At 41.1% G+C, this 23,651-nt stretch overlaps 1 protein-coding gene across 2 annotated transcripts in view; it reads left to right on the plus strand.

Annotated features, from left to right (window-relative positions):
* The first annotated feature begins 814 nt into the window (after positions 1 to 814).
* FYCO1 (FYVE and coiled-coil domain autophagy adaptor 1) overlaps positions 815 to 23,651 on the plus strand; it is a 40,804-nt gene continuing 17,967 nt past the window's right edge. The window contains exons 1-13 of one of the 2 annotated variants that reach the window (XM_009487677.2): positions 815 to 886; positions 2,398 to 2,504; positions 3,639 to 3,764; positions 7,422 to 7,528; positions 8,402 to 8,545; positions 9,326 to 9,419; positions 9,835 to 12,465; positions 13,512 to 13,604; positions 14,613 to 14,731; positions 16,145 to 16,312; positions 16,742 to 16,891; positions 18,380 to 18,585; positions 19,472 to 19,616. In XM_009487677.2, the coding sequence (XP_009485952.2) occupies positions 832 to 886; positions 2,398 to 2,504; positions 3,639 to 3,764; positions 7,422 to 7,528; positions 8,402 to 8,545; positions 9,326 to 9,419; positions 9,835 to 12,465; positions 13,512 to 13,604; positions 14,613 to 14,731; positions 16,145 to 16,312; positions 16,742 to 16,891; positions 18,380 to 18,585; positions 19,472 to 19,616 (4,145 nt within the window). In that variant the 5' untranslated portion in view covers positions 815 to 831. The remainder of the gene's footprint in view (positions 887 to 2,397; positions 2,505 to 3,638; positions 3,765 to 7,421; positions 7,529 to 8,401; positions 8,546 to 9,325; positions 9,420 to 9,834; positions 12,466 to 13,511; positions 13,605 to 14,612; positions 14,732 to 16,144; positions 16,313 to 16,741; positions 16,892 to 18,379; positions 18,586 to 19,471; positions 19,617 to 23,651) is intronic. The other variant, XM_075706537.1, reaches the window with a different exon arrangement.

Below are 23,651 nucleotides of genomic sequence, written 5' to 3' on the forward strand. Positions count from 1 at the left end.
TAATTCATTAATTTTAATTAAGGAAAGATTTTCTATGAGTGCTAGGTATAACTTGCTTGTTATTGTTCTAAGCAAGGGACATAGTGCAAGGTATATTTATCCAGCCAGGGATGCTGTAACAGAGCTTAAAATAAACTGGTGTCCTCTTACATGTGTTGGGAACAGTGGGTTCTGAGGAGGGGCTGAGAGATGTTTCTTGTGCTAAAACCAGTCTCCAGTACTAAATCTTTTCGTAGCTCTTTTGAGTTAAAACATTTTCCAATGCCAGAGAATCAAACATGCATCATTCCTTGCCCCGTGCCTAGTCTGTGTCTTGAAAGTCTCCCTGAAATGGAAAAGTCATTGTATCTTTTTACTCTGCAGCCTGTAGGGAAGATCTGGCAGAGAGTTTTGGGAGGGAAAGTCCCATGTCATCAGAACCTCCCTCAGGGTCACAAGATGAATTGCATGAAATGCCAGCCTGAGCTGGGCTGTAAGACTAACTGTGTTGTGACTCCAGCAAGAGAAAATTGCTCTCTGAGGTTTGCTCAGTAGTTTTGAAAGATATAATTGAAGAAATAACTGAAATGGAAAGTGAAATCTAGAAGGAAATAGGAGGTTCCTGGAAGAGAGTTGGCTTCATGGGATTTCATTACTAAACAGGATCTAAAATGCTAAAGCACCTCTCTTCTGCTCATTTGAGATGATAAAGACTTTAATTTTATGTTTGACTTTTACAGAATTGCAGGAATCGCAGAGAAGAATAATCTTCGTCAGCCCAATGGTCATCAAGGATATGAACTCTGCTATTTTTATCTAGATGGATGAAAAGGTTAACAGCCAGTTTTCAAGATGGCAGCAACTAGTGGTGAAAGCCAGCTGCAGCGGATTATCAGAGACTTGCAAGGTACAGTGCCATGCTGACAGATTCATTCTGTAGGCTGGACTGCATCCTCCATGTTTTAGATAACAGAGAGTAGGAGTTGTGTTTTCAGTTGTGTAAACTTCTGTACAGCAATTGTCGCAACATAGTTCAAGGTGTGTGATGTGCTCAATAGAGATGTGACTGATTTTTTTTGTGAGAGATGTGCTGTACCTTCTGCAGGATCCTAAATTCTTAAATCCTGCAAATTTAAACATACAAGATGAGAAACAAGTTTTACAAATAAAAAAAAGTGTCTGTAGGGTATGCAGTGTGAGCTAGGACGTTTTTGGCATGACTAGAGCTGTGCTGTTAGAAGACTTGATGTGAGATTAAGGAGACGCCTTATTTTTAGACACTCCCTTGATGGGAAGCTGGTGTGGAGTTGCTGCTAATGTAGGAAGGGAAAAAAACAGAAGGCCAAACCAGACTGGGAATGAAGACCCAGAGGAAGAGTGCTGGAGAACTGGATCTGCTGTTCTTGCTGCAGTGGGACATGCTTTCTGTGCATCTGACTTGTCCTCCGCTAGCAGTAGCCAACCTCATTTTCCACAGCTCTGTTGCAGGCAAAGTTGGCAGCAGATTCATTACCGTTTTCATGCTTTGTCTCTGTCCTGATCAGCTGCCTATACCAAGATCCAGATATTTTTCCTTTTAAATGATACTCACCAAAGCTGGGAATCTAGATCATCTTGTAACATAAAAAGGAGATCTACATGCCCTGCTAACAAGAAGAGATTTTAATTTGCAAAGGTGATCGAGTGGGACTGGGAGCTAAGGCTCACTCAGGCACCTGAAAGAAGTATAAAACCAGGTGGAAAGGAAGCTCAAAATCAGTAAATTCTGATGCTGAGAATACACCCTTCTGGGGCCAGAGTGCCCAGGGAGACAGCAGAGTTTGCGTTGACTTGAGATTTCCTCACCCACTACAGGTGTAGCTTTTAGGGAAGAAGAGTTGCTGTATGCTTATTTTCATGTAAATTATTTTTCACATTTGTGTTTTGTAACCAGCACAAGCTGAACCTTCCTGAATAAAGCATGGAGAAGATAAATGTGCTGACTGAACAACTGTTCTTGTGTTACTGATCCCCTTTAGCAGATTACATGCTTTGTCCTTTCTAATCAGAATTCTGTTTGTCCTGTGGCAATACCTTAATGTGCACATGAGACAGCAAAAAGTTATTTCTCTTTCCTCTGCTGAAGAACCAGTTAGCAATTGCCTGTTACTAGTTTTTGCTAAGTGTCAGAAGGAGGTTTTGCTCTTTTGAAGAAGAAGAAGTAGTAGTCAGTATACATAACTTGAGCTCTAGTTTTTTTATAGGTTGTGTTAAATTGCAAGCATATCAGTAAGCTTTCTGCGTTGTTGGTAAGACAGTTGGACTGAAAGAAACTGAATACACATGCATAATGTCCAGGCAGAAAACCCATTTATTTAGTTGTTTATGGATTTATATATCTCTTGCACTAGTTAACCATTTTGGTGTCTTGTTTTAAAGATGCTGTGACTGAATTAAGTAAAGAATTTAAAGAAGGAGGGGAACCGATCACAGATGACAGTGTCAACTTGCAAAAATTCTCCTACAAGCTTGAGTACCTTCTACAGGTAAAAAGTGATGTGTGTCATTTATAATCCACCATCAAAGCTAGGCCTTGTTTTCTGTTATTGCCTCTTCAGTATGTGGGGTTTAACTCAAATAGTCATAAATATCCAGTGGAGTCTCTTTTTTCTTTTTTTTTTTTTTCCGCAGTAAGTGGACTGAAATGTGTGCTGCTTATTGTACTTATTTCAAGTGAAAGTAAATAAATGTAATCAAAAGGCAGTGCTGGCGGTTTGACTGAAGAATGTAAGACATTTTTCTATTGATCTGAAAGATCTGAGCTTGAATTTAAAGATGTATCCTGATAAATTACCTTGGAAAAACTGTGGTAGTTAAATCTTGGCAACATTTTAATGCAAAGTAAATACTAGTAAGCTGTTCATGGTACAAATATAGTGGTGTGAGTAATTTACAGAATTTGTAGCAATTTCACTTTGGATATTCATTTTTATTGTATGGAAAGCTTAACACAAAAGGCTGATTTTTAATCTGGAATTCTGCTTTTTGGCCATCCTCAAAATTTAAGTAAAAGGGGACACTGCTGGGTAGACTGAAATTCAGTTTGCATAGTCTTGTGTCTACACGTAACTGTAATCATGTCACTGATTGCAACAAAGACATGCTAATCTAGCCTTAATCTAAGCAAGGGAGTTTTAATTGGGTTGCAGAGGCTTCAGCAGAAGCCAAAGAATCCTTTGGGATTTGAATGGTCCAAGCTGCAGTCCATACGCTCGCTGTATTGCTGCTCTCAACGTGATTTAGCTAGAGCAGGTTTTTCTGGTATGTACGTGTGCTGTTGCCACACTTGATTGCAGGTCTCTCGGCAACTGGTTAGTTTCTTGCTCTTGAACAGCTGCTGAATCTGCTGTAAGTCTCTCTTTCAGCAGTTTTGAATAGATGTCTGTATTTTAACTAGACTGAGAGCATTATTATCTGTTACTGTCTGTAAAGTAGCTTTTGTAACTGCTGGATTGCATCAGTGCAGTACAATGTCTCTTTCCTTTGTGAATATGTTGGCTAAAACTAAGAAGAATCATGAAAGCACATGCTGCTAGGAGAGGAACAGAATTCCAAGTAGCTCTATATAAGTGTATTTATATTTAAGTTTTGCTCATTCCTTTTTGTTTTCCTTGTTTAAGTTTGACCAGAAAGAAAAAAACACATTGCTGGGGAACAGAAAAGACTACTGGGATTATTTCTGTGACTGTCTGGCAAAACTCAAAGGAGCTAATGATGGAATCCGCTTTGTCAAGTCTATTACGGAAGTAAGTATATCAGTTAAGCATCATAATATGTGGTTTATGTTTTGGTATGTCTTTTCAGAAAGCAGTAAAAACCAAAAGAAAATACACTGCTTTTAACATACAGCAAAAAAAAGTTGGAAATTTTTATTTTTAATTCTTATGTAAAGTATAAAAATGCAAGGTTACTGTTTTTACTAGGGCATTAAATTATATAGGATGAGATAGCCTGACACATATTTTGAATACCACTTACACAAGTGAATGGTCCTTTTTGTCTCTGATTGTGCCCCGCCTTTTCATAAACTTAGTGCCGCTTCCTCTAAGAAGGAATGAAAAATTAAGTCAAGGGTAGGGCATGCCATCTTTAGCATAGCTTAAGGCAGGTCTTCCTCTAAGAGTAAGAGAAAAGATTCACCATGTTTGACATTCCTGAAGACTTTTTCAACTGGTCAGTAGAGTTGAGGAGGACTGACTGAGAGCAGTGTTTCATCTTCTGTCTCAACTCTGTTCCTCCATGTCAAATAGCATGATGTAATGGCTCGGGATGGTTGCCATTATTCCCTCGGATGAGCTGTCATGAACAGGACAAAAAGCTTTGGTTTTATTAGATATAGTAACACAAGCTTAATCTTGTAACAGCCATGTTATGTCTTCAGCTCAATGAGTGGGTGAAGTAAGTGCAGTGAGAAGCTTTCTATGCTGATCCTGTCTGAGTCTTTAGAATCATTTGAAGAAGAACTTCCCTTGTGGGTAAAGGAGGACTGGTGGTGTGGTGGTGCCGGCCAGCATTGCTGTGGTGCTCAGTTCTGTTATCTGTCAGCAATGCTAACTCATGTTAGCAAGTTAATATTTACAGCAGATTTCCCTATTCTTTTAGCAATTCCTCCACAGCAGCTCTAGATAATGTTGTCTTGAGCCACCTGAAAGAGAGCCATGATACTCTAGCAGAGGCAGACTCTGTGTTCCATACCTCACTTTCTTTTCTCAGCAACTTAGGCAATACTGAATTTTGCTGTTCAAAGGCGAACAAGCCAAGGAAGGGCTCCAGTTTGTTTTACCACTGGGAAGGGAAACACGGGAAAGCCATGGAAATTGGGTTTGACTTTCCCACTACTTCCAGGAGGAGCGGAGAAGGACAGTGACTGCTGCTGCAGGAAAGATCCTCTGACTGTAACTACTGGCCCCTAAATTCTCAGCAGCAGTAGCTAATCTGATTTCTCTGCAAAGGTGACTGTGCTGTAGCCTTCAACAGTCTGTTGCCTGTGATATCGCCTGCATATTACCACATGTAAAGGCTGCTCTGCTTTTTCCTCCACCTTCAGTACCTCTGGCTGTTCAATGGTTAGCATGATATCAGAAATAATTGTTTGGAAGACGGACATTTTCTATTTCAGTTTCTGTGCAGCCATAGGAATTAGCTTGTGGAAGACTTCTTTTAACTTTATTAGCTTGTGGTTTAGGAATATGAACTCTTTCAAAATCAGCCAACCATTTCAGATAACTGAGCTGGCAGACTCAGGTCCAAAAATGACATGACAGGTGACAGAAAAACGTGTTGGTTATTCCTCTTCATTACAGGTGGAAATCAGCAGCCAATTTTTGCATCTGGCTGGATAGAACATAAAGGTTTCCAAATGTCATTTATTTGCTCACTGAACAGTACTTGTTGACTTTCAAAGATGGAAGTGAACAAGGAGGAAAGGGTATTGACAGTTACTTTTTAAGAATGGTCAAACATTTAACAGGATAATGCCTCCTTTTCTGCTTTGCCTGTAGTGCTTCTAATATTAGGGTGCATGATATGCTAGAGAGGTGGAGCAAGGAAGCAAAACAGAGAGCCTTGTCTTTGATGGCATTAGGTGAGCAGTGAGTTCTGGTCGTTTCCCTTTCAAAAGGTGATTACACTGAATACACATCTTACCAAGTCTTTACAGCCACACATTGCACACACTACAGTGCCACAGCCATACATTGTGCCTTAGCTACAGTGTTTGCAGTCAGCATGGAAACACTGACAGTACCAGACACTACCTGCCTCCCTGAATTCTGTCAGGGCCCTAGCAGGAGGTGGCATGGTTTTGCTTCCTAGTCAAATAGTCTTTGGCTACTTGTAGCTGCATGTATGTAAATATTTTCCTCTACTTCTTGTCAGGTACATCTGTTCTAGTATCTCTATGCTTAAAAAAGGCATTGCGGTTTAAATTGATAAACCAATGGGAGTAAGGATAGGACTAGTTCAGTGGCTTCCAGTGGGTTTTTTTGACTATTCTTAAGAAATTCACTAAATATGCCTAGTTAGGAAAAACACTTGGAAGCTTCTTTGCACAGGGCAGGGATGGCATCTCCCTGAAGAAATATTCAGACATCTACAGGGTGAATGAGGGCAAAAATCAGTTGGCAAATTAAATTTGCTGTTTCTGGGGTACTTAGCCTTTGGGGACCATGTTACTTCACACTTTGTGTCCTATGGAATTCAAAACAAAAAGCAGTAAAAGGTGTTGCTTCCTTTGCTCCACATTTCATCATTCCATTTATAAGGAGCACTTTTGTATATAGTGGGTTGCTGAGATAAATGAGAAGCCTGTGTCTTTCTTGAGTGCAGAAGCCCAGTAACAGCAAAACCAAGGAGAGTTAAGATATTGCTCTCTCTTCACCACAGTGGAATACTGATAAGAAGGAGAGAAAGCTTGTGTGGCCTTTGAGCCTTCTTTCACACTAACTTTCCAAGCAAAATTTACAGTAACCTACTAACCTGAGCCTCAGCCCCTCTAATATGACCTTGGCCTCCATTTTTAAATCATTAGTATCATTGGTTTGTTAGTTGGATGAGCAGTTTGGTTAGGAGCGTGGCTGACTGGCAAGAAATTCTTTTCATCACTTTCATTTTCCATTTTCCATTCCTAAATTGATTACTGATTTTGATGGAAAGGAGAAATGAAACACTACTGTATAGTGTTTCATTATTTTGCAGGACAACAGATAGCTCAGATGTAAAAGATAAAGCAAAACATCAATTCCCCAAGTCAGTAGCTATAAAAGAATTTAGTCCTGAGTTTTGTGATCCCCCTTATGTTGATTTAACAGCTGTCTTCATAAAAAGATCCATTAATTTCAGTCACGCAGCTGCTCTTGGTCTGAAGTAAGAATTAGATTTTTATCAATGTAACAGCTGAGTATTAAGAAAGGCTTTTTCCATTGTCTGGGGCTACTGTGTCCATGGGGATGTATATTTGTATATGCATACATCTTTGTTTTGTGACTAGATCTGCCCAAAAGCTCTTCCAGCTGTGGCCAGACACATCTTAAGTAACCTAAGCACTCACTTCTGGCTTTGCTGGGCACATTGAGATTTTGCCTTATATTGGGAATTGCTCTTAGCATAGTCTGTGCTCATGTAGTCAGTATAGTAGATGATTCATTGGTCCTGGGATGCCTTTTATATTATTATAAAGTGGACAACAGCCAGCTGTAGATACAAATTCATCATTCAGAAAAGTTTCCACCCCATGACACTGTTGGGAGAAGGTGTCTCTCAGTGGCAGCTCTTAACTGCTTCCTTTACAACTAGTGGTTTATTGTGCTTTTTTTTCTGTCGGTATGTAGACTGTTCTGGCCATGTCTCTACATGATTACAAATGGTATTTAGAATTTTATTTTCTTGTGGTTCCTCCCTTCCAGCTACGAACGTCTCTTGGAAAAGGAAGAGCATTTCTTCGTTACTCCCTGGTTCACCAAAGGCTAGCAGACACCTTGCAGCAATGTTTTATGAACACCAAGGTGACCAGGTGAATAGCAAAGTACCTTGTTAACTAATGGGTGTTTGCTCAGTGTGCTCAAGCAACATCACAGCTAGCTATTGAAAGAAATTGAAACCCTTCCAAATGGTTGGCTTAGAGAGCTGGTAATAGGATAGGAAGGATAGTAGACCTTCAGGCCTGGGTCACTGGTTCATACCTATCTTAGGCAGGTAAAGGTTGAAAGTTGTTACAGCTAAATGTGTGGAGTGGGTGGTGCTGATGCTTCTATATGTCTGTTTCCAAGGTGACATTTTTATAAGCATTGAAGATCCTGGGTTTGATCTTCTGTGCTGTACATCATAAGGGAGGATTAATTTGGATGTGTTGTGCAAAGCTTCAGAAAGCATTTGCGTGTATTTCTGGATTGTCACACAGAGGAACAGCTTGCCCTGGCCAAGGAACACCGAAGATAGTTTGTAGTTGGTTGGAGGGGCACTGGTAGGGCTTTTAGAAAAAGCCAGCTGTTTGCACAATGTATTTAACTCTGGTTGCTGCTTTCTGTCCCTCATTTTTGATGTATTAAGTGTGTGCTTTAGGTATTTATTGTGTGATTATCCAGTGTATAGCAAATATTTTGACTTGCCAGTGTTTGGCCCAAGCACTAGAGCAAAAAATATTTTGTGCAGGGGCTCCTTTAAAGATATTTCTGTGGAATTCATTGAAGCTGTTTATTTTCATTCACATCAAAGGGAGAGGATGTTGGTTGGTGGGTCTGGTTGTTTTCATTTTGCATTTAGAATAGCATATCATAGTTTTTCTGGGGTGGAGTGAATAATGATGTTGTGGGGTTTTTTTGCAAGTGAAACTGCTACTTCTTTTTTACTTATGAATGAGTATTACTTTTTTTTTTTTCCCCCCAAGTGACTGGTACTATGCAAGGAGTCCATTTCTGAATTCCAAAATGAGTTCTGACATTGTGGGTCAACTCTATGAGCTCACTGATGTTCAGTTTGACTTGGCATCAAGAGGCTATGATTTAGATGCTGCTTGGCCAGCATTTGCCAGGTAAGATAGAAACACTTTGTCATTTTGTATTAACAGGGCCACAAAATACCTGCCTGCTACAGAATCTGTAAAAGCTTCTGCTTCTGAAAGTAGGAATACTTGTGTTAGAGCAGGCATACACTTTCTCCATGTAATTAATCTATGACCAAATTGGCCTTTTTCTCCTTCAATAAACTGTGTACCAGAGATCAGAGTTGACGATCTCTAATGGAGTACTTCCAGTAACTGCAGTTTAGGTCCGAATCCCAAGCTATTCTCATCTTCACAGGCACAAGAAGAAATGTTCTTAGCTCCTTCTGTTTTAAGAGCTGAGATATGTAGTGACTGAACAGCCAAGCAGTGTGCCTCAGTTGCAGTAATGGTAGAGATGACAATATCCGGTCACCACAGCCTGATCCCACCTCAAAGCGGGGAATAACAAAAACTACTAGGTCTCATCCTGATCTGTTTGTATCAGTGGGAGTTTTCTAGGGCTGCATGCTGCCACAATCTGGTTGAGCTGCTACCACAGAGCAATACAATTTATTAGAGCAAAGCTGCATTGGTTCTTGTGAATGTGGGAAGTCAGAGCTACCAACCCCATAATCTTTTATAGGTGCCTTTGATATTCCCGTTTTGTTTTCCATCAACTTCAGTGGTTGTTGGCCCAGACACCAGGTGCAGTTATATCTTTTTGTATGTAGTAGTTACAACTAGATAAATCTTACGTGTAAGAGTAGAAAGACATGTATGTATGTGCTTAGACTTCTCTTATATATTGTTTCTCTGTGTGATCAACAGGAGGACACTGTCCTCGCTTGGATCTTCAGCATATTTATGGAAACCCCCAAGTCGCAGTTCCAGCATGAGCAGTTTAGTAAGCAATTATTTGCAGGTAAGCAAATTACAAATAGATGTTTATGTGGCATGGTAGATTAATGGCGTAGTTCCAGAGAGCTTGGTAGTTTTATGGTGATTATCACTCTTACAATGGTAAACTACAAAAAGAGTTCTTAATTAAAAGTAAAGGGAGTTGTCCAGTAGCTGATTCAACTGAACATGCAAAGCTTGTAGAGGAAAAAAAAAAATATATTCAGAAGACTGTCTGCATATAGGTATGTTATAATTTATCTTTTGTGAAAACAAGCCCCGATTCTTGTAAGTTGATATCTTGTAGTGCTGTGAATGCAATGTACAATGTCACTGTGTGTTAAGAACCTGAACTTGCTCTCATTTGACCACACCATTTATGTTTAATAGGTATGTTTAGTACTTCTTAAACTTTCTGTTTTTCTCTTCTGTTCATTTAGGCTCAAGAGTTTCCCTCCAGCCCTGATGCAAATAGCTCACTAAATGCTGAACACCTTGAGGGCTTTGAAGAGATGCGTGTAGAACTTGACCAGGCTGAGCTGAGGCAGAGGGAACTTCAAGATCGTATTCACCAGCTAGAAATGGAAAACCAGGAGCTCCAGGCAGCTGTCAGCCTTCAGAAAGAACAAGTACAGGTAGAAAAGGAGAAGAGCAGTAACTACAGTGAGGAGAACTCCCGGCTGACAAAGATGATCACAGAGTTACAGAATCAGTGTGAGGTCTCGCACTCCACCCAGAGCACTGTTCATGACCTGCAGAAGTGCCTGCAGTCACTGGAACTGAATGCAGTGGAGCAGCAAAAGGAATATTCAACTAAGCTGGAGCAGCTGGTGACCAGCAAGGAAGACAGTGCCTCAAAACTGCAGGTTTTGAATCAGGAGCTGGAGGCCTCTAGGGCTTTGGTTGCTATGAAGGATCTTTGCATCAATGAGCTCAAAGCCAAGCTGAGTTCCACAGAACAGAAGAATCTCAACCTCCTTGCAAAAGTTGATGCTGCCTTGGAGGAAAAGGGACAGCAAGCCACAGCCCACTGTGACTCTGCTCTACAGATACGGGCACTGTTAGAGAAGCTTCAGGAGACAGAAAAGGAAATGGCAGATATGCAAAGACTCAATGATGAACATGTGTCTCAGCTGAAAGCAGCAAGGGAGGAGCTGCAGCTGAAAGAAGCAGCACAGAAGGAACTGGAATCCAGATACAATCGCCTCACTGCTGACTCCAAAGAAGAGAGTGAAAAGCTGCTTGGGAGCCTGGAAACCATGGCAAGGGAAATGGATGCACTTCAGAAGGCCCTGACACTGAAAGGACAGGAGATGGCTGAGCTCCAGACCCAGGTAATGGGGTCAGTGGCTCAGGTGGGGTCACTGGAAAAAAATCTTGAGGAAGCAAGGAAAGAAAAAGAGAAACTTGAGGAGGAGTATGGTAGGAGGGAAGGAGCACTGAAGCAGGAAGCCCAGTCGCAAGCAGAGCAACTTGAACTACAGGAGGGTCGCTTAACAAAGGTGAGTCAGACTGTGCATAGCCTTGAGGAGCAAAACCAGAAACTCTTGTCTGAGAAAGAGCATCTCAGCCAGAAAGTCAAGGAGCTGGAGGAGCAGATGGAGCAGCAAAACTCTGCAGTGAGCGAGATGGGTGAGGAGAGCAGGAAGCTGAAAATGGAGAATGTGAATTTGCAGCAGTTCAAGAAGAAATTGGAAGGGAAGCTGAAAAATCTGGAAGCTTCTAAAGCTTCCTTAGAATCTGAGGTAGCCAGACTGAGAGCCTCTGAGAAACAGCTTCAGAGTGAGATAGATGATGCCCTGGTGTCAGTTGATGAAAAAGAAAAGAAGCTCTGGGGCCAGAACAAACAGCTGGATGAAGACTTGCAGAATGCCAGGAGGCACAGCCAAATTCTGGAGGAGAGATTAGAGGCTCTGCACTCAGACTATGAAGAACTAAAGCAAAGAGAGGAGACCACCAAGGAGTCTTATGCCTCACTTGAAGGACAGCTGAAGAGTGCCAAACAGCATAGTTTACAAATGGAAAAAACCTTAGACACCTTGAAGGAAAGCAAAGAGTGTCTCCAGTCACAGCTCACAGAGAAGGAAGTAGAACTGCAAGGCATGGAGAGCCAGTGTGAGCAGCTAAGAGCAGAAGCTGAGAGACATAGGAAGAAAGCAGAGACTCTTGAGGTAGAGAAGCTCAGTGTTGAGAAGACATGCCTTCATCAGACAAAGCTTATTGAATCCCTCACATCAGAAAAGGAATCAGTGGAAAAACACCAACTACAGCAGGCAGCTTCTCTGGAGAAGGAGGCAAAAGAGCTGGCCTCCAGACTGACCATGAGTGAAGAGCAGTTGGAGGTCAACCGAGGTGAAGTGTCTAGGCTGCAAACAGAAGTCCTCGACCTGCGAGTCAAGCTCCAGGAGACCACTGATGAGAGAGAGCAGGTGAGAGGTGAGCTGGCAATCACAGAGACTGCCTTGGGTGAGCAGAAGGCACTTGTCCAGCAGCTGAAAGAGCAAAGTGAGTCACTCAACAGAAACCATGTGCAAGAACTGGTGCAATGTAAAGAAAGAGAAGAAGTGCTGATAAAAGAGCAGGAGACAGCAGCCCATCAAAAAGCTGAGCTGGAAAATAATATGCTGAACCTGAAGGAAGAGCTATCCAAGGTTAAGCAGTACTTGGAAGTTGCTAGAATGGAAAATGAAGAAAACAAAGATCTCCTCCACAGGACCAACATGGATATGGCTGAACTTGGTATTCAGATTTGTGCCTTGACCTCTGAAAAAGTGGATGCAGAAGAGCAGTTAGCCCAAGCCACAGAAAGGCTCAAAGAACTGGAAGAACAGGCAGCAGAGCAACAGGAGAAGCTGAAGCTTGACATCTCTAATCTCAGACAGGAGAACAAGAGCCTGCAAGAGAAATTAGAGAAGGCTCAAATATGTGCCGCAGCTGTCCCAAGTCTGCAATTGCAGCTGGAGACAGTAAAGAAACAGGCACAGAGTTTCCAAGAGACCAGCCAAGAAGAGCTGTCTGCAATAAAATTTCAAATGAGCACAGAGATTCTAAATTGCCAGACAAAATTCAAGGTAAATTAATGTGATTATTATTGCTGAGGGAGCTGTGCAGGATATCCCCTGCTTTACCATCTGCTGCAGCAATTACTGCATGAAATCCTAAGGTTTGTGTTGGTCAGGCTCAGACTAGCACACAGCTAGCCTTAGTCTGGGGATCTGAAAATGTCCATGACCTAGGCCTATTTGGGGTAAAATAACTCTTCAGAGTTTTTTGGAGATGTATACATCATGCTGTAGTATGGCCATATGAGCGCAGTGGAGAGGACACGTGGTATGGAAAAGCCAGCCAGTAATGGAGAGGGTGATGATTTCTTATGTTGGCACTGAAGGTGGCATCTTCTGTAACTATTCCCTCTGGTCACAGCTGTGATTTTTTTCTTTTTTGGTAGGAACATTGCAAGACCTGTTCCCCACACCTGTAGACCTACTTCTCCTTAAAACTGATTTTGATGAAAGCAAACTTAAACTGAGACCAGATACTTTTGCAGTTAATTCCCTCATGTATTTTTACTTTCAACTGCTCAAGGTAGCAGCCGAGAAGATCAAAGTTTTGCTTCCAGAAAAATGTGAGTCAGCCCTGTGTATGTGAAACAGCACACCTGAAGGCTGAAGATTTTATTGTGTGTGTTCTGCCATTTTGAGGTAATGTCTAGGACTGGCAGATGATCAGAGGCTTACGCCACTGGTGGTATCCAGAAATCCCACGAGTTTGAGAAAATAGCGTACATTCATTTATGTTTCGTTTTCATAAAGGCTTCTTAAACCTCAGTATGATTTGGGCTATCTCACTCTTTTGAGCCAAAGCAATTCACAACGTGGGCCTTCTTTTTGTTGAGAACTGTAATAGCCCATAGCAGGCGTAGCTACCGCCACAGAGGGGAGTTTCCTTGAATCCATGAGTTGGGGGTCTCTTTAGCTGTCTGTCATGACCCTGACAGTGGTGCTACATTTATCCTATACATGGCAGTAAAAGCTCTTGTGAGTCACAACTGGGAATTTCGTAGATGAAGGGGTGGCCACTAGAGGAATGCTAACTCCTGGCTCAATCTCTCTGGTAGGCTGTCAGTGAAGAGTGTGGGAAAGTAAGAGAGCAACTTGAGGAGCAGAAGCGACAACAGCATGCTGCAGAGGAAGAGATTGTGGAGTTACAAGTAGGTGCTTGATCTTATTGAAAGGCAGAGGTGTTTGTGTCAGCAGGCATTAGCGTTATAATTGAGAAGGCAGGCAGCATTTCTGATGACTGGCTGTGAGTCTGAGAATGCCCTTGAATAAATACAGGTGCTGCAGACAAAATACTTGGCAGCCGAAAGTTAGCCACTGAAACAGAGATTATGAAAAACATAACGGCACTTAGGATTTGTCCTGCTTTGAAAGCTAGTCAGGTTTTATGGTTGTGTGTACACTTCCTAAATGGGGGTGCAGGTTTAAAAGGCCCTGCATGCCCGCTGCACACAGCCACAAGTGTGGATCCAACTGTTTGCAGGCTGCAAGGGGCACTGAATCGGAGAATTAATCTGGTTGAGAAATAACCCAGCTGGAAAAAAATAGGATTTTTGCAATGCCTTTATCAAACATATGAGTTAGGAGGGTCGTACTGAGGTGTAAGGAATCAAGAAAGAAGAAAGTTAATGTTATTAAACCTGGCCCTGCCTGCTAGCAGAAATACGTACACCTTTAGATGCAGTGAGGTATGTTCCCCAAGGACTCCAAGTTTGGCAGACTGGAGAGGCTAGCTGTGAAAGAAGTTTTTGTTTCCATTGTCCTTCATATTCTGTATAGCTTTAATAAACATAATTTTCCTCATTTTTAATTTTTTTTTTCTTTTGAAACTTAGGTGGTGAAAAAGCTTTTAGGGCGTATTCTTTTGCCATTTTCTTCGGGAGATCTTCCTTGATAAGGAGGCAAAAGCTCAACTGACATGGACTAATAAGAATTACAGGCTTAATACTGTCTTACTTTAGAGTCTATCCCTTATTCAGTGTGACAGAAGTAATCAACCACTAGTACACAACTAATTAGTGTCTGCTCATACAATAATATCTTAATTGGTGGCTTGGCTTTAACTGATTAAAGCGTTGTTTAGGTGTCTTGGTAATTGTCCAATGCTTGGCAAAGTGTTGTTTTTATATATAAGGAAATACAGTAATTTATTTCACTAGGCTGCAAACACAAGTTTGTCTAGAAAGCTGGATGAAGCAAGAGAGCAGCTGTCTGAATCAGAATCTGCTCGGCTGCAGAAGGAAGAGGAAGTGACGTCTCTGAGAAAACTCTTGGAAAGGTGGGAGTTTGGGTTCTTTACACAAGCTGTTAACTGTAAGCCAAGGAAGGGGCCAATAACCAAAGCATATTGAAAATTGCTGTGGTTTATGAAGTAGCATATGCCACGAGGTTTATATAGGGCAAATCGTGCATGGGCACTGATGGGGAATATCAGATTAACACTTCAGATGAGAAATATGTGAATTACACAGCACACATGAATGCAAGGTTTAAGTTTTATTGTATTGTTAATTTAGCTGATGACATAAATTCATTGCGTGTCTTCCTTTATGAAACTGCAAGACATTTTATAACATCCTTTTACCTTATAGGTTAGTCATAAAATCAAAACACCAATATTGGCTCTGTTTTTTTTTTTTTATAAGGAATGGAAAATTTGTGCTTTTTGACAGTTTGATTTTTATCTCCTCTCCATAAAGTTTTAGGGAATCAGTAAGAATTATTTGAATGGGACTGCATCCTGCATGTGTTTGTCAGGTTTCTTATCAGTTTTAAGTATCTAACACGAGCTATGTTTCCAAGGCCTGTAATGTGGGCCTGTGTGGTGCGGATTATCTGGCAGCCTGAAGTAGATCTTCATGAGGCATGGGCTCACACGGAGTCTAATGGGTTAACAAAAGGCTACGGTTTTTTACATTTTTATGTTGGTATCATCTGTCTTTGTGGGAAGACTGATGATTCTTGATCTATGCTGAAAGTTGTCAGTACAAAATCTAACTCATCAAAATATTTGAGTTCAGCTGAATTGGCTGAGTGAGTTCAGACCAGCTCAGCCCTTTGTGTTGTGTTGCTGTAGCATTTTGATCCATTGCTAGGACTCACAGCACTGAAACTACCATATTGTCAAGCCAAGACTTACATTCTTGGAAGCTTCCTGGGGACACTTCTCTCCACTGACTGTGCAGTGAACTGAGTTGTCTTAACCTTTAGTTTTTGAATTGCATCTGTGTTAGTAGAATATAGTGAGAAACTGGTTTGCTTCCCTTTTGTGAACATGAAGGCTATGGAGGAGTATATGTTAAATGGCCCTTTTGTGTGCAGCCTGCAAATGCTGGGCAACCTGAGGCTATAGGACTTTCCCCATTTAGCTCAGTTTGCAGCTGATGATGATCTTAGCTTCCAAGGACACTAATTTTATTCCCAGTGTGGTAGCCATCATAAGCTTCACTATAGGCAGGGCATCCAAGAAATTGTTGATTGCTGACTGTGTTCACCAGATAACGGATCCATGTGCACTTTCAGTGATGCAGAAAACTGGAGGGATTCTGGCTAGCTGTAAAAAATATGCACACTGAGAACAATGTCACTAAAACTACCTGTTTATCAGGGTGGAGGACCCCTTTCTTCCATGGGGAAGACTTGAATGCACATGAGCTAAAAACAATTCCTAATTGCCTTTGTATTTGATCAGGATCCAAAAAGAAGCTGATGAAGCAAAAGAGAAGGTCGTGGATTACACTGAGAAGCTCAGCAAGGTGGCAGCAGACAAAGACAGCAGCGACCAGAAGTTGTTTGCTGAACTGGATGACCTCACGAGAACAAAACAGTTCCTTGAAGAACGTTTGATAGAACTTATCAGGTTGGCATCAAAATAAACAGCAAGCAGAAATTAAAATCCTGGCTTAGGATGTTAAGGGATACTGCCTAGGTGGTTCAGTCTTGTATTCCTGAATTGAAGACACAGGTAATGGCCAAGTTCATCAGCAGCTGAAATTTTGCATTTCCATAGTGCAGTCAAAAATGTAACACCCAATATTATCTCCTCCTTAATTTGCTGTCTGTTTTGCAAAAATGTGTAGTTCTCTGCATAGCATGCATTTTTCTTTACCCCTTCCCAAGAGCTTCATTAGGTTTCTTGATCTGTTTTTAATTCTGAAAGCTCCTCAGAAGTTAGAGCAAAGCAATTTTTACTGTGAAGCTTTCACCAGCATTCAAATTGGGGTTGGTTAACAGTAAACCAGCACTGGTAATTTCTGTGTTTTTCTTTCTTTTAACTGTGCCTCTGCAGAGATAAGGATGCTTTGTGGCAAAAATCAGATGCTCTGGAATTCCAGCAGAAGCTTAGTGCAGAGCAAAGGTGGCAGGGGGACACAGAGGTTAATCATTGTCTGGACTGCCAGAGAGAGTTCTCATGGATGGTGCGCCGACACCACTGCAGGTCAGTTTGCTGAACCCTATTAACACTGTTCAAAAGCAAAATTCAGTATGATCGTTTACATGGATGAGATACTTCTTAATGTTCACAGTTCATTGGTCAAAATCATTGATACAGGACATTGTAGGGGCTGAAAGAATACATGAGCTCACAAGAGGTTAAGGGACATTAATGGAAAGGTCCCTTGACATGTATTAAGGCAAAGATCTGGATGCAACTCTGACTTGGGGAGTCTGTTTCTCATTTCTGGAAACAAAGATAAGCACACCCTGCATAGTGTGTTTCTTTGAAGGATTGTGGTTTTAATATATTTATTATGCACTGCTCTGTGCATGCTGTAAACAATATTTACTAAGATGGTTTTGCTATCATGATAGAAGTATTCCAGAACAAATCCAACGTCCTGTGCAATTATAAATTTGGTTGTTTACACTAGGTATGTTCGGAGATAATTACCGATTCCAGAGTGATCGTTTAAAAAAAAAGTTAATATTAAATTATTCCCTATACAGGTTAGCCTGCTTGGAGTTACTAGTTACTTGGTCTAGATTTATTCAAATGTATTTAAGTGGATACATTTCAGGGTCTTAGTGCTGTGTTTGGTTTGCCTCTTTACTGTTCTTTATCCTCATGACCTGATTCATCATGTAAGGTATGTAGTACTGGGACTGTTTCAATTGCACATGAATGTAGGGAACATTCGATGGGGATTAGTGAATAGTGAAGTCATTTCCGGTAACAACTTCCAAATTACTCATTTCTACTAAAATTTGTGAAACCTGCTCATGTTTTTACCTACTAATGATTTAAATGATTATGACAAACAAAACCACTAAGACTTCACGAATAACAGTCATCCCTGTTGGGTGCTTTTCTTCATGAAAATCTTAACATGTTCATTAAAAAGCAGTTGACAGGTTTAATACTGAGAGACTGCAGAGCGGAGAGGGCAGGAGAGATGAATATACATGTATGTGTCCAATATTGTTTCTTCTTCCCTGTCTGAAGGGGAGAGGGGTGATTACTAAGTAGAGACATATAGACATGTTCTTACAGTCCTTATAATCAAATAGAGTTTTGCTCTAACTGAGTATGGATTTGGCCTGTGTAATATTATTAAGTGCACTTCCTTTGTATGTACTTAATATATATATTATTTATTTGTATTGCATATTTGTGGGTATTTTGTTGGTTTATGTCTTTATATTTAAACATATATTTAATTTTTTAAAATACTTTTATGTTTTTTTCTGTTTTCCCTATATATTAACACAGTAAAGTATGAATGTGAGTTTCTGTCCTGTGGCTGTCAAGAAAACTTGCTTCACCTCAGAAAGCAGCACAGTCTGTATTATGAGTTCTGCCACGGATGTAGTATTCAGGCTCTTGCAGAGAACAAGACCATTATGACAAAGCCCCAGACTGTCACATAGATATGTTCCATCTGTATGTGGTACTATTCTAAGACCTTTGGTTTTGAATCATTTCTAGAATGTGCGGTCGCATTTTCTGCTACTACTGCTGCAACAACTACATGGTGACGAAGCCTGGTGGAAAAAAGGAGCGTTGCTGCAGAGCTTGCTTTAATAAGCCTAGAGTCATTGTGGACAGTACAGATGACTCTGGATCCAGTGCCAACCAGGAAGGATCACCAGCTTCATTGGAATCACCTGTGTCACCATCCGAGAGGGCTTTTGGTTAGTGTATTGTTTGCATGCCGTGCAGAAATAAGAAGTGTTCTTAGACATTCTCCAAGAAACCACATGGTCACCAGTCATGCTTTAAGCCCAGTCGGCAACTAAGCACCACACAGGCGCTTGCTCAGCCTCCCCCCCCGTGGTGGGATGGGGGAGAGAATCGGAAAAAAAAACCCCAAAACCCGTGGGTTGAGATAAAGGCAGTTCAATAGGACAGCAGAGGAAGAGAAAATAATAATAATGCTAAAAGAATATACAAAACAAGTGCTGCACAGTGCAATTGCTCACCACTGGCTGACTGATGCCCAGCCAGTCCCCGAGCAGTGATCACTGCCCCCCAGCCCACTCGCCCCAGTTTATATACTGGGCATGATGTCATATGGTATGGAATACCGCTTTGGTCAGTTTGGGTCAGCCATCCTGGCTGTGCCCTTTCCCAGTTTCTTGTGCACCTGGCAGAGTATGGGAAGCTGAAAAGTCCTTGACTAGAGTAAGCAGTACTTAGCAACAACTAAAACTTCAGTGTGTTATCAGCATTAGTCTCATGCTAAATCCAAAACACAGCACTATGCCAGCTACTATGACGAAAGTTAACTTTATCCCAGCCAAAACCAGGACATCACCTCCTGCTCCAAGGACCTGCATGTTCATGGAGTATTTTCAGGGTGGGACTGGTCCCATCTTTGAATTTGATTGGTATTGACAGAAATTTGCACGTATATTAAAGGAGTGTCACTCAGCCTGAGATTTTCAGTTGGTTCTAGTAGTTACCTAATGCTTCTATAAAGGTAGAGGAATGGCCCAGTCTTCCCCCTTTAAGGGTTTTGCTTGTTTGTTTTCCAGACAACCAGCTAATACTGTTTATGTTTCTTTTCATATGGTGCAGTTGCAAGTGAGGCCTCTCAGCCACCAGATGATGCAACATTTGATATAATCACTGATGAGGAGCTGTGCCAAGTCCAGGAATCAGACTCTCTCCACAATGAAGGTCAGATGGAGGGAGAGTCCCTGGATCAAAGTGTGACAGATCTGTGAGTAAACACTGCTTCACAGAGAGGGGACTCTTTTGGGTTTTATTTGGAGAGTTGGGGTTTTTTTCCATTCACAGGGGATAGCCAACCTCTGCATAAGGAGGAGACACTTCTGTTCCCAGCCACATGTTCAGTAGACCAGCACAAAATAATTTTGGCCTGTTTGCACAGTCAGCATCAAACCTAGTAAATCCAAACAGCTCCATCCTCTCCCTCCACCTGCTGCACCACAGCACAAAGGAGTAGTCCCAGTTCTGTGTTGTCACCAGGCCAGCTGTCACCATTAAAATCAGCTTGCAGGCCATACTGGATCACTGGTCATTCGTACTTAACTTATAATAGAAGCTAAGCGATTCTCTTTGTCAGACTAACCATTACTTAATATCAAGAGAACAAGGGGGTGGGGAAAACATAAGGAAAGATTTGTTCTTTTTATGACAGGCTTCATTGAACAATGAGAAATAACTGGTCTGTGTCTGTAGGATTCCTTACTACTTTAAAGATAACAGCTTACAGAAAAAAAAAAAAAGAACAGGAATTGCGTAGCTAAATCTGGCACAAGTTTGTTCTTTTTTTCTTAAGAAAATGAGAGTGAATGCAGGTTTTGGTCATTTTTTTACATCTATTTCTACATAAATTAGCAATGAAGAGTATCTAAGGCCATCTGAATATCTGAATAGTTGGTTTGCAAACTATGTGGTAGTATTATAGTTTAATGTATATCCATGTTTATGGAAAATACTGGTTTACTATCATTCAAATATTTTCACATGTTTTCCAAAAATTCTGTTCTGTAAAATATATTAACTTTCAAAAGGTTTTATATATTTGAGAAGAGAAAAAAAAAAGAGCAATTTCACCTAAATTCCTTACTTGTTTTGCTTCTGAGAAGAAAAATAAGCATGATAAATATAAATGCTAAACTGGATATAGCGACAGAGTAACTAGCCTGCTGCTGAGAAAGCAGACCTTGACTCTATTGCCCTCAGCAGACCTGTTTCCGGCATAAACCACAGTGTCTTGCAATCTGGGTAGAAGGCAGACTGTACAGACTTGTTTATTTGGAAAAAAAACTTTTCAAAATTCTACATTTTTGTTTCTTGGTAAATAAGTTCTATGTATTCTGCCTATTTTGTATACTGTTGACCCTAACAGTTTATTCATGTTTATCATGCATTGGACAGACATAAATGAACTGAGCTTCAGAAGGCTCTTGTGAAGTTAGTATTGCCTTTGTTTTGCAAAGGGACAATTTGCAGTGGGGCATTTTTTGTTTGTTTGTTTTAAGAAGAAGTGTAATGTACTACTACTTTGAATTCATGCAGTCTGCAGAGGGGATATCTAAGGGGAGTTAGCTCTGGAGAATACAATCAGGAGAAAAGAAATAAGTGTGTGTCTCCATTTTTTTTTCAATTTGGGTTTGGGCTAGATTCCTCTTGTCCCACAAAGTGTTCAGGCTGGAAGGAAGGATTGTCACTAACACCGGAATACTATTCTTGAAGGGTGCCCATGCAACATCCTGCTTGCACCATGTAAACTTTTAAAGGCTGTCCATCTTCCCTTGTTCACAGATTATAGGCAGGAAAGCCAGGGAATAGTGTTTTATCCTCTGTTGCTCTTGGCTCATTAGTGTTAGGACCTGGGGGCAGAGTCCTACTGTGGTCATACTTGGAGCTTGAGACATACTTTGCGGATAATACAGACCACACTTGCCCTTCCCCATGACACTTACAACGTTTGAAAAGTCTCACTAGCCTGAACACCCGAGGAGCGCGCAGGAGAATGGCCTTCTTAATCTGTGGATGCCTTGAGCATCTCGTGTTGATAGTGTGGGCTTGTGTTATGGGAGAGGTGCAGAAACTGATACATGAGACAGATGATGGTGTGGCACCTGTGATATGTGTTGAAGAAAAAAAAGCAGAGCACAGTGTTGATTATGACAGCACAGAAGTTTTCTCACTTGTTCTTGTGGTGAGGACTATATGTGTACGTAAAGCCTGAGTGTAGTTTAGCACACAAGCAGATGATGCAGCACTTGATACCATGGGTGTTTGCGGGTAAGCATGCTAGAACCACTATATTAACATGAGCAAAGGTTCTGCTAACCCTCTGTCCTGTCTTTGACAGCAGTCCATAGCAGATGTACTGATAATTTCGCAGTGTGTTTTCTCCCACTTTCGAAGGATCTGCAGTTCAGGGACTTTCTGAGCTACTGGTTTTGCTGCTGCAGATTTCTTGGCCATACTGGACTGGCGGACCACCTTGACTTCATATAGACCTTTGATCTTTTTTTTTGTAAGTGTCCAGCTAAATGTGGCCTCATTTCTATGTGGAGACTTCAGATAGTCTTGAAGTATAAATAATAATCTATTGGCATCCCCATAATATTCTCTTTGCATGAAATTGAATATATGGAATAGAATTTGCTTTGATATTGTGCCTGGGAAAGACATAAAGGATCCAAGACTGTGCTTGTTAGATGCATGTCTGAGGAATGCATACAAATAAGTAAGTTTTCAGGCCAGACTTCTTTATTGGGATTCTGCTGAAAATAGTCCGAGCTATTTGTTTTTTGCCAGAGATTTGAACTAATTGTTGCAGCTCTAAAAGGGAGGGAGATGAGCAGCCGAGAGAGGGAATCGAAGGGAAGCTGGGTGGTCCAAATAGAGAGAAGATCTGTGATAGACATACTGTGTTGACATAATTTCTTACAGCTTTACTCTGGCTGAGTGTCTGGCTGAAATTTTCACACCAACCTTACCATATTCTGGGTGTGAGTCCTTGCTGGACTGGAAATGTGAGTTGGTGCTCAAAGCAGTGAATTATCTTAAGGACATTTTCTTTTCTGTTTGTCCCCCTTTTGGTGTCTACTGTACTGTTACTCTTATTTTTCAATTGTTCTCTTCACTTAACCCTGCCCCCGTAGTTCTTGTCTTGCAGTGACATGAAATGATTACAAAAGCACTACTTCATAACAGCAAATTTTGAGAGATTGCCTTTATTGGTACAGGTCAGTTGAGAAAAAAATAAAGCTCATCTTGGTCATTGTCATGGTTTAGCCCCAGCCAGCAACTAAGCACCACGCAGCCACTCGCTCACTCCCCCTACCCCGCTGGGATGGGGGAGAGAATCGGAGGAGTAAGAGTGAGAAACACTCCTGGGTTGAGATAAGAACAGCTTAATAATTGAAATAAAGTAAAATAGTAGTAATAATAATAATAACAATCTAATAATGATAATAATAATAACAATATACAGAGCAAGTGATGCACAATGCAACTGCTTACCACCCGCCGTCTGATATCCAGACAGTTCCCGAGCAGCGATCACTGCTTCCCGGCCAACCCCCCCCAGTTTATATACTGAGCATGACATCATATGGTATGGAATAGCCCTTTGGTCAGTTTGGATCAACTATTCTGGCTGTGCCCCCTCCCAGTTTCTTGTGTACCTGGCAGAGCATGGGAAGCTGAAAAGTCCTTGACTAGCATAAGCAGTACTCAGCAACAACTAAAACACCAGTGTATTATCAACATTCTTCTCCTACTAAATCCAAAACGCAGCACTATGCCTGCTACTAGGAAGAAAATTAACTCTATTCCAGCCAAAACCAGGACAGTCATGAGCTGCACAGCTGTGTGGCAAGGTAAGGTAGATGCTGTACCAGCATAACGCTAGCTGACCTTGAAGCAGCTCTTTCCTAAAGGTTAGGATTAAGCAGGAGTTGCTTCATGCTTTCAGGTCTATTACCTGAGTTTGGAGCAACCCGATTGAAATCTTAATGTGAGAAGCTGCGATAAGTTGTGCAATTGCAGTACATCCTGCTACTTCAAGGCTCATGGGTTCTCTTTTGAAGTGTTGTATTTTTAAACTCTTTTATTTCTAAAGCATTCACATTTGCAGATTGTGTTCTAAAACAAATCTCAGGATATTGTATAGCACTGGGTCAAAGTCCCCAGGGTAAACCAGTGCACTGTGTTTCTATTTTAACATATTGTAGAAATTACATGCCTGCAATAAATGTTGCAGCAGCAG

This window comes from Pelecanus crispus, chromosome 2 (assembly GCF_030463565.1).
Source record: "Pelecanus crispus isolate bPelCri1 chromosome 2, bPelCri1.pri, whole genome shotgun sequence".
NCBI lineage: Eukaryota > Metazoa > Chordata > Aves > Pelecaniformes > Pelecanidae > Pelecanus > Pelecanus crispus.